This window comes from Embiotoca jacksoni, unplaced genomic scaffold (assembly GCF_022577435.1).
Source record: "Embiotoca jacksoni isolate LCO1_2020_lvr unplaced genomic scaffold, fEmbJac1.0.p SCAF_1, whole genome shotgun sequence".
NCBI lineage: Eukaryota > Metazoa > Chordata > Actinopteri > Embiotocidae > Embiotoca > Embiotoca jacksoni.
Window position 1 is genome coordinate 26,514,126 of NW_027185229.1, and position 10,906 is coordinate 26,525,031.

Consider the following 10,906-nt stretch of genomic DNA (forward strand, 5'->3'; position numbering starts at 1 on the left):
TGTTATTATTAAAGTCCTGCAGATACAACTTTTACGCTAAAAAAAACAGGCTTCCTTGTTTCTATTGCTTTTTCTTTGTAACTTTATTGATATATTATTGTTTGGCTAGATATAATTTTTTTTATTTCACTACATTAAAACAAAGAAAACCAGGACAAATTCAATATTTCTGAACGTGTTGCCCTGTTTTCAGTAGCGAGGATATGAGGGAGGCTGTGAAGTAGACTTGAACGCAGCTCAAATATTCCCGGGAAAGAAACGTAAGAATACGTCATAAACCCCGCCCCTTCTCAACGCGCATACAAAAGGGTGAGTTTGTTTTATACTCCGGCTCGCACCGCTAACGCTCATCCACGTCATAACAAGCCCCTTCTCACTCCGTGGTGTATTCAACCGAGCGTACCGTAATTTAAGACCACGCCTCTTAAAAGCAACTCCACCAATGAGAAGGCTGGCTGTTCTGAATATTCATGATTTTTCGCGGGCTTTGTGTGTCACGTGTTCGTTTCGCGCGAAAAGCGACTCCCGGCAGGAAGAAGATTAGTGTCCGTAGAAGAGGCAGAAAGAGACAGAAGCGCAGCAATGGCGGTGAGTAAAAACGATTAAAAACGGACGGAAACAAACCTCATTGTCGGGTTTAAAGCATCTACTGAAGGAGGAAGAGGTTTAATAAAGCAGTTTTGAACGTTTTGTAGTTTTAAAATAACGACGTAGACCAAGTAAAGATGTTTCTACTTGTCGGGCATCACAACAATGACAGACGGTTAACTTAGAAAGTTAATTCAGAGTTATATTTTAATCAGACAGCTGAGTTAAAGTGCTTTTAAAGTCGTAATGAGACACTTTTACACCGTTTCTCGAGGGACTAATGTGTTGTGTGGGTTTTGTTTGTGCTCCGGCTGTAAAAGGCAGAGCTGCCATGTGGCTGTTGAGCTTCTTCTTCTTCTTTTTTTTTTTTTGTCTGTGAAGTTAATGACCGATGGAAGTAAAGATGTCTCTGAGTTTACAGAGGCAATCTCTAGAGATGATAGGGACGACACCATCATCCTGTGTTGTTTTATTTCATCCTTTTATTCATGACATGATGGAGAATATCGGGTAATAATTACCACAGATGATCATGATTTGTAAAGATCTCAAATGAAGTACTAATGTAAATTTGAATTTAATATCTGGGGGGATTTTTGTTGTTGTTGTTGTTGTGGCAGCTGCTGAGTCACAAACTAATACAACAAACAAAAGCAAAAAAAATAATTATAAACAAAAGGTTGATTAAAGAAAAAGAGAACCGTGCTGTAACCTTAGTAAGGGATTTTAAAAACTGAATATTTGTCTTAGAAGACGTGGAGATGATGTCATGTCCCGGTTTGATTCGTAATATGTATTTTTTTCTGTTTTGAACTCGTGGTTTTTTTTTGTCGGTCAGGATTCCTCCGAGTCGTTCCACATGGCCACCAGCCCCAGCCGAGCCTCCAGGAGAGGAGACATGACCTCCAGCCCCGGGCGAGACCTGCCTCCCTTCGAGGACGAGTCGGAGGGGCTGCTGGGGGACGGACACCTTCCCGGAGAGGAAGAGGAAGACGGAGATGGGGAGGAGCTGATCGGAGACGGGATGGAGAGGTGAGGGATGCATTTCAAACACCGGACTTTTAAGTGGCTCGAAAAACAACAACAACAACAACTACTCTCCGTCTCTCCTCGCGTTCAGGGATTACCGTGCCATCCCGGCGCTGGATCAGTACGAGGCCGAAGGTTTGGACCTGGATGACGAGGATCTGTCGGAGCTGTCGCCCGGAGCGCGAGCCGCCGCCGAGGAGGCGATGAGGAGGAGGGACAGGGAGCAGGGAGCCGGCGGGCGGCTGAGGAGAGGACTGCTCTACGGTGAGGCCTGGAAATACAAAAATATTTGAAGGAGGGGTGATTAATTATGTTTTATTTAGCAGGATTTGAATCATTTTACAAATTTTTTTTTTAAACAGAAAGTGAAAGTCTTAAAGCCTCAATTGTTCTTTTTAAAATTGACAAAAAAAAAAAAAAGTCCTAAAATCCATCTTTCAGACATCTGAAAGAAAAGATGCGTTTTTGTTTTTTGACGTTTTTTACAACGAGACCAGACTGCGAGTAAAGATGGTGGTTGTTGTTCTTCTGGGCGTTTCTTCCATTAAACTGTAGTTGGGTAACGTTGAGCGGCGCCACCTTCAGGTTGGGGATGGCTCCCGAATTTTGAATATTCAAATAGTTGTTTTAATCTCCAAAAATAGTACGTTCTTTCTTTCCTCCTGTTTTTACAGGCGCCTGCTTGTAATGCTTTACTCCCGTCAGAAGGTGGCGGTAATGCGCCTAAAAGCTGCCTGCCAGCCTCCGTTAAATAACTCGGGAAGAAGTAAAAACACGCTGCTTTCAGGGTATTTGAAGAAAAATCGGAATAGTTCAGAGCGAATTTCGAATGGTAGTTTTGCTTGAAATAGTCAGAGAATCATTACTGAAGAAAAATCATTGGCAGCCAATCAGAGAGCGGGGAGGAAGCCGGTCCTCTCGCTGTTACCTGGCAACGGGCCGCACCCGAAACACATGGAGGGAGGAGCAGAACAGGAAAACGCACCGCAAACCTTATTTGGCCACTGCTGAGTGAATAGAAATAGACCATGTAGAACATTCATACAGAATTTATTTTTCAGTATCAAGTTATAATGCTATGAAAACCGAAAGTGTTGATAAATCTCGGCTCAGACGAGCTGACTCGGCGAGGCGTGAACGTTAAAGGAGACTTTCTGTCATCCAGACAGCGAAGACGAGGACGACGAGCGGCCGGCGGCTCGGCGACGCCGGCTGGCCGAACGGGCGGCGGAGGGCATCGCGGACGGAGAGGAGGAGGAGATGATCGAGAGCATCGAGAACCTGGAGGACATGAAGGTTGGTAGTGAACTCGCAAGGAATCGCTCGGAGGTTTCCGCCTGTACTAGAAACCGTCGTCGTAACGACCCCCCCCCCCCACCCCTTCCTTCCTCCACAGGGCCACACCGTGAGGGAGTGGGTTTCCATGGCGGCGCCCCGGCTCGAGATCTACAACCGCTTCAAGAACTTCCTGCGGACCCACGTGGACGAGAACGGCCACAACGTGTTCAAGGAGAAGATCAGCGACATGTGCAAAGGTAGCCATGGATACCGTGAGGATGCACGCGTGACCTTTAACCCCGTCGTGCACACCGCACTGACTTTCCCGCTTCCCTGATCTGTGCCTCCAGAGAACAAGGAGAGTCTGGTGGTGAACTACGAGGACCTGGCGGCCAGAGAACACGTCCTGGCCTACTTCCTGCCGGAGGCTCCCACCGAGATGTTGAAGGTGAGTCTGCTTTTTAGTTTGTGTTGTTTTTGTTTTTGTGTTATTTTTTTAATTTTTTTTTTTTTTTTTTACCTCTGTGTGTTTTGACCAACGTGCTCGTTCTTCGTCAGGTTTTTGACGAAGCAGCCAAAGAGGTGGTGCTCGCCATGTATCCCAAATACGACCGCATCGCCCACGAGATCCACCTCCGCATCTGCAACCTGCCGCTGGTCGAGGAGATCCGATCGCTCAGGTAAAAAAAAAAACAAAAAAAAACCCCAGCAGCGACGTGGTCACCCGTCGAAGCCTCGAGTTCGGAGTTGTTGTTGTTGTTGTCAATCAAACAGACACGCCTAAAAAAATATGGCTTTTTGAAGCTTATTTTTTCTAATTAATGAGGGATTATTTTCAGATGGACCGCCAGAAAACTAAAAAGAAGGAGCGACTTTAACTAAGAACACCGAGATAACCGGTGGAAAAAAATTTGTTGCCTTCTTAATTCATAAGAAGTTGAATGTGAGTCTATAGAGGCTTTTTTTTGGAGACGACCTCTAGTGACACTCGGTGGTATTACAGCTTTAAGGCACTTCTGCATCAGCCTCATTTTTCAGACCAGGAAGCTACGAACACTTTTATATACAATTTATGGTTAAAACTTATTCTGTTTGGAAACCTTTTTTTGTTCTTTTTTTTTTTTTTTACAAACTCTTCTTCTTCTTCGTCTTCTTCTTCGGTCCTCTTCCAGGCAGCTCCACCTGAACCAGCTGATCCGCACCAGCGGCGTGGTGAGCAGCTGCACCGGCGTCCTGCCGCAGCTCGGCATGGTCAAGTACAACTGCAACAAGTGCAACTTCGTGCTGGGACCCTTCTTCCAGTCCCAGAACCAGGAGGTGAAGCCGGGCTCCTGTCCCGAGTGTCAGTCGCAGGGGCCCTTCGAGATCAACATGGAGGAGGTGAGCGGAGGCCGAAAACGAACAAGTAGTTCCTCCTCGATAGCAAACACAAACAGTGGGAAATCGTGTTTCAAGATAACGGGATCGATGCATCCTCGTAATTAAAAGCAACTCCCTCCAAAAAAACCAAAACACAAAAGTATTGTGTAGAGTGAATATGCTGAATGTGCGCCGGGAGCTTCACTCCTTCTTTTTAGTGTCTTTTAGCGTCGCTGCAGTTAAAATCTGCCCCCAACATGTTTTCACTTGGATTAATAATTGCTGATTAAGCAAATTAATCCATTTAAAATCATGTGTTTGCTGATTACTTACTTGCTTTTTTTTTTTTTTTTTTTTAACTTGGTTACTTCAGTTGCATCTCTGAGTTAATTTAACCGGTCGTTGTCCTTCCTGCAGACGGTGTACCAGAACTACCAGAGGATCACCATCCAGGAGAGTCCCGGTAAAGTGGCCGCCGGCCGCCTGCCGCGCTCCAAAGACGCCATCCTGCTGGCCGACCTGGTTGACAGCTGCAAGCCCGGAGACGAGATCGTGAGTCAGATATAAAGATAGTTAACGTTAACACCTTCCGTCGTCAAGCATTAATAAAATAATCTGAGCGGATACGTCTTCTCAAAATGAAAATCATCAAAGAATTCCTTCTTAAAATGTGGTCACATTATTCAAAAAAAAAAAAAAAATTTGTTCACCAAGAAGTGTAAATAAAAACACGTTTTCTGACATACTGAGATAAACATGAAAGTCAAACTTATACAAAGACTTCCTCTTTGGAAGATGAAGAAAATTATAAAAAAAATAATATTGAGAATTTTTTTTACATTTTTTATAAGAAATACAAGAAAATAAAACAACAACAAACTACAACAAAATAAGGAAATAAATGAAGATATGTATACTTGAGATGTTTTCGAAGCTGAACGTGTTTATTGTGTCTAAATGAAATATTTCACCACATTACTGGAACACAAAAGTTTGATTTCAACCTGAATTTGTCTTTCTCTCAGGAGCTGACGGGCATCTACCACAACAACTACGACGGCTCCCTGAACATGGCCAACGGCTTCCCCGTGTTCGCCACGGTGATCCTGGCCAATCACATCACCCGCAGGGACATGGGCGTCGCCGTGGCCGAGCTGACCGACGAAGACGTCAAGGCCATCGTCGCCCTGTCGAAGGACGAGCGCATCGGAGAGAGGGTGAGGGGTCGCACGCACACACACACACAAACACACACACACACACACTTTTGTACACAACTCTGGTTCACATTTGAGAGCTAAAAAAAAAAGCTTCATAAAAGCTTTTATTTTGAAAACTATCTTGGTGTTAGTGGTCTGAGTTCCCATCTTGATATTAAGAAAATTGAAGGGTCCAATATTTGAAAAAAAACCCATTTGTGTTTTAGTTACGCCAAATCAGCTTAGAAATTAATATCAGATAAAACAAAGAAGAAAAAAAAAAATTCCAATCTACCGATGAAAATTCTCCCTCTTTGATTTGATTTTTTTTTTTCAATTTAGCTACTCGCTTGTAAAATTCAGATTATTTGCTTTCATAAAATGTTTCCAAGCTTTTCAATCAGCTGTTTGAGAAAACATGTTTAAAAAAAACCCATCCTGAATGACTTTTTCTTTAAAAGTACGAGGACTAGTTTAAACAGTTTTAGCAGCTAACTGGATTATTGAAATAAAATCACGATGAAATGATGGTTATTTATGTTTTATTTCCTGCGACGGTCCTCATCACCGGAGCTGGGATCACTTCTTGACTCCATTTTTTTGTTGTTTTTGTTTCTCTGCAGATCTTCGCCAGCATGGCGCCGTCCATCTACGGTCACGAGGACATCAAGAGAGCTCTGGCTCTGGCGCTGTTCGGAGGAGAGCCCAAGAATCCAGGTAAAAACAACAAAAAAAACACAAAACAACAAGTCTCACCCGGGATCCTGAAAGAAGTAACGCGTCGTTTCAGTTTGTTCCTCCGCTAAACTCGTCCACTCGCTCTCCTTTAGGTGGGAAACATAAGGTGCGCGGGGACATCAACGTGCTGCTGTGTGGAGATCCGGGAACCGCCAAGTCCCAGTTCCTCAAGTACGAGTCGACACCTTCAAAAAATAAAAATAGCAGCGGATTTAATTTGATAAATTTAGACAAAATGAAAGCCTCAAAATGTCAATTTGCTCCTTTTTAGAAATTGGAGTAAGAATACAAATCCTGATGTTGTTTTTGTTTTCTCTGCAGGTACGTGGAGAAGGTGGCGAGCCGCGCCGTGTTCACCACCGGTCAGGGCGCCTCGGCCGTCGGCCTCACCGCCTACGTCCAGAGGCACCCGGTGAGCCGCGAGTGGACGCTGGAGGCCGGAGCGCTGGTGCTGGCCGACCGCGGCGTCTGCCTGATCGACGAGTTCGACAAGGTAAGATCTTCGATCCACGACCGGGAAAGTTAAAGCGATTTATCGGCTCAAACTTAAGACGCCACCGTGTGCCCTCGCAGATGAACGACGCCGACAGGACGAGCATCCACGAGGCCATGGAGCAGCAGAGCATCTCCATCTCCAAGGCCGGCATCGTCACCTCGCTGCAGGCCCGGTGCACCGTCATGGCCGCCTCCAACCCCATCGGTACGGAAACGCAGTGTTAAAAAAAAAAAAAAATGGATTCATAATTCTGACCCGCCTTCTAATAACTCAGAGAAAGTAATTAGAAAAGATTTGGCCCGCAGTGTTTTTTTTTTTTAAACATACTCAAGAACTCGTGAAATGCGGTGAAACTTGACGTGTTGCAGTGGATTCGCGAGTGGGCGTGGCCAAATGGCCCGCTAGCGCCCCCTAGACCGCAGCCGTGGCAACTAGTGTTGCACGAAATTCGGTGGACATCTCATACATCTCCAAAAAAAAAAAAAAAAAGTCTCCTGGTTTTAGTTGCCATTTATCAAAATAGCCTTTTTTTTTTCATGTTGTTTCACGTATTTTGTAAGTGATTTTTATGATTTGTTATTTTATAGGTCATAAAATTTCACTTTTTTTTTTAAGTCAGAATTTAACATTTGACTTGGAGTGGGAATCCCTGAAAAGCATTTTTTCCCCTGTGTTTATATATATATATAAAAATATAAAATAAAGAGTGCGTGTTTGCATCATCATCATCATCATCATGTCCCTGGTTTCCCGGCAGGTGGCAGGTACGACCCCTCCCTGACCTTCTCCGAGAACGTGGACCTGACGGAGCCCATCGTGTCGCGTTTCGACGTGCTGTGTGTCGTCCGTGACGCCGTCGACCCCGTGCAGGTACGATTCAATCTCAATTCAATTCAAAGTCTTTACAGCATCATTATAGAGGAACCCAACAATTCCCACGTAGGTTAGGAGGACAAAAAAAACAAACACCTTCCTTTTAAGGGAGAAAAATCTTCAACAGTTGAAGAAAAAAACTCACCTTGAACAGGAAAGACGAAGAGGAACCGAAGGCAACGGACAATAAGAAATAAACTATGGGAGAGAAAACAAAAGCATGAAGTTAATGAGATGTAATGGTGGTGAAAGAGGAACGTGCACATAAACTTCAACAATAACATCACGCGTGCTCCATATGGAGCGGATGGATCTGATTTTCAGTGGTTTTCATATTAATGAAGAAAACAGAAGTTGCATTTTCACCTCTGACACTTTTAAGCCAACAAGTTAAGCATCGATGACAAAATCTCGCTAGTTAATGACCTAATTATCATTTTTAGGTGGAAATAGCTTCTTTTTTTTCCTTTTTTTTTTAAACATGAATTACTCAAGAGCAAAAAGTATTTGACATTTAATACAAACGCCACAATTATCCCAAATAGAAGAGGTTATCTTGCTGCCTAAATCTGCATATTAATGAGGTTCACTGTCAGTGCTGTGAGCATGCGTTTTATTTTGAAGGCCGTGTTGGTACCTGAAGCAATTTCAGTGCATCTTAATTTAAACTTCTGGTATTTCACCACAGTCAGTGTAGAATAAAGTTTTCTGCACTTTATTTTGGTGTATAACAGCATAATTTACAATTTGACTTGTTTTATTTTGAAAATCCCCCAATGTGTTTGCACTTAAATTATTCTATTCAATTCAATTAATCAGCTGCTTATGACCATTTGTGATCCAATCAGGATGAGATGCTGGCACGCTTCGTCGTCGGTTCCCACATCAAGCATCACCCTAGCAACAAGGAACGGGGCGTGGCCTTGGAGGATGTGGTGCTGCCCAACTCGTCCGACGTGCCGCCGATTCCTCAGGACCTGCTGAGGAAGTACATCATCTACGCCAAGGAGCGGGTACGAAACACACCGGCAGAGGCCAACATTTCTATTTATAATACATAATTATGCAATCGGTATAAAATCATACATTTCAGACCTGCTGTTTGAGACTATAAATAGATATTAAATATGAGATTGTATGTGTTAACAACCAAAATTTGACATCATTTTTTTTTAAATAACAGCATAACTTTTAAAAGGTGCTTAAATGTGTTTCATTTGTTGTATAAATGTCATTTTTGCTCCTTTTGTGTTTTTTAAGGCTGAATACTTCATTTTTGAGGCAACAATTCACTTTACAGCAAAGACATGTGAAGTTTGTCTTCTTCGGTTCACCTTTTTAAAAGCAGAAATGTGGCTAAATATTTGGTTTGTGTAACCTGCAGATTCACCCCAAACTGAACCAGATGGACCAGGACAAGGTGGCTCGCATCTACAGCGACCTGCGCAAAGAGTCAATGGTCAGTCCTCCCGAACTTCGGCACATTTTAGAGCCACTTAAACAGGATTATAAATATTTGTAAAGAACCATTGTGCTAAAAAAATAATCTACAAAAACACCTTAAGAAAGTAATCGGTAAAATGGCCCTGATTTTGTTTATTAGAACGAATGTGACCTTTGAAAATCCCTCCGGTCTCTCTCGACAGGCCACCGGCAGCATCCCCATCACGGTGCGTCACATCGAGTCGATGATCCGCATGGCCGAAGCCCACGCCAAGATACACTTGAGGGACTACGTGCTTGAGGATGACGTCAACATGGCCATCAGGGTGATGCTGGAGAGCTTCATCGACACGCAGAAGTTCAGCGTCATGAGGAGCATGAGGAAGGTAATAAAAAAAAAACTAAAAAAAAACATCCCGACGCCTTCTCGGAGTCAGTTTTTATATTCGGCGTGACTCGTTATTATTATTTCCTCTCGTGGTCGTTAATAAACGCCGATGAAATCTGCTTAGAAACGACAGGAAAAAGACGTCTCTTTTAAAAATCCAGAAGTTGCCTGAGAATCGTCCCATTTTAAGGTTTTCTTCGGTGTTGCGTGAATCCGGTGATAGTTGCGTTAACATCTGTGAACACACTGGAAACAGGAACTGCTGACGGCTAATTCTGCAGACTTTACTGATGCCAATCTTCCAAATTGCAAATAAATTTAGGCTAAAAAACATCTGCAGACTGTGTTTAAAAACCTGTTGACAGACATTAACGGTGTAAAGAATCTTGTTTTTGCAACTAAAAAGTGCCTCGAACACCTTTTTCTAAACGAGGAAACACCGGATTCTCCCCGATTCGATGTTTAATGAAATCCTCGTTGTGTTTATCCGCTCAGACGTTCGCCCGCTACCTGGCTTTCCGCCGGGACAACAACGAGCTGCTGCTCTTCATCCTCAAACAGCTGGTGGCCGAGCAGGTCGCCTACCAGAGGAACCGCTACGGAGTCCAGAACGACACCATCGAGATCCCCGAGAAGGACCTGCACGACAAGGTACGGACCAACGCGCGGGGCTGCATTTAACAGGGATAAAAAACAAAAATAAATAAAAAAAATCTGCTAGTTTAGGTTTCCTTAAAAGTGTTACAAGTCAAGTATCCTCCTCCTCTTCCTCCTCTTCCTCCTCCAGGCGAGACAGATCAACATCACCAACCTGACGGCCTTCTACGACAGCGACCACTTCCGCTCCAACAGGTTCAGCCACGACGGCAAGAAGAAGCTGATCCTGCAGCAGTTTTAGGAAGATCCTCCCCGCCAACCTGGCAACCCCACTCCTCCTCCTCCTCCTCCTCCTCCTCCTCTTCTTCTTCTTCCTCCTCCCTGAGAGATTGGACTCTGGACTTCAGGAGTCCGAGCGGGTTTTTCATCGTGTTGTTGGATGGACTTTTTTTTTTTTTTTGTCCTCAACAGCTGCTCCACACACGAATTTTGTCAGAGCTCGAAATTTCGAACTTGAAGTTGCAGCGGATTAAAAAGAGGGACAACACTGATCGGAGGATTTTAAAAAAAAAAGAAAAAAAGTTGAATAAATTAAAAAAGGATGTAGACGATAAAACTCTGCCGTCGCTTCACGTTTCCGCCATCAGGTGGAGCTGATTGTAAATAAATGTACATGTTGTTGAAGAGACCGCTTAACTTCCTCTTTTGATTCTTCAGTCAAGTTTTACAGATTTATTTAGAATTTCAAGCATTTCTTTCGACGTAGCTTGATGTTTAAATAACTATAAAAAGTACTTTAATCAATGTTGGATGTCGTCGCTGTTCTCTTAGTGTTGGATTGTTGTTCTGTTTTGATATTAAAAAAAAAAAAAGTGTATTTGTTAAATGTCTGTCCTCCGTGTGATTCATTTATAATCG

General features: G+C 43.5%; 1 protein-coding gene across 1 annotated transcript; it reads left to right on the plus strand.

The window, feature by feature from the left end:
• The first annotated feature begins 541 nt into the window (after window positions 1-541).
• mcm2 (minichromosome maintenance complex component 2) lies at window positions 542-10,865 on the plus strand. Its single transcript, XM_069152466.1, has 20 exons — window positions 542-588; window positions 1,427-1,620; window positions 1,709-1,881; window positions 2,783-2,913; window positions 3,014-3,152; window positions 3,246-3,343; window positions 3,454-3,575; window positions 4,068-4,275; window positions 4,672-4,806; window positions 5,280-5,471; window positions 6,077-6,170; window positions 6,284-6,362; window positions 6,513-6,684; window positions 6,765-6,891; window positions 7,445-7,557; window positions 8,409-8,573; window positions 8,945-9,019; window positions 9,207-9,389; window positions 9,887-10,042; window positions 10,179-10,865. Exons 1-20 carry the CDS (start codon window positions 583-585, stop codon window positions 10,287-10,289), a joined length of 2,673 nt encoding a protein of 890 aa, XP_069008567.1. The 5' UTR covers window positions 542-582; the 3' UTR covers window positions 10,290-10,865.
• Window positions 10,866-10,906: the final 41 nt, after the last annotated feature.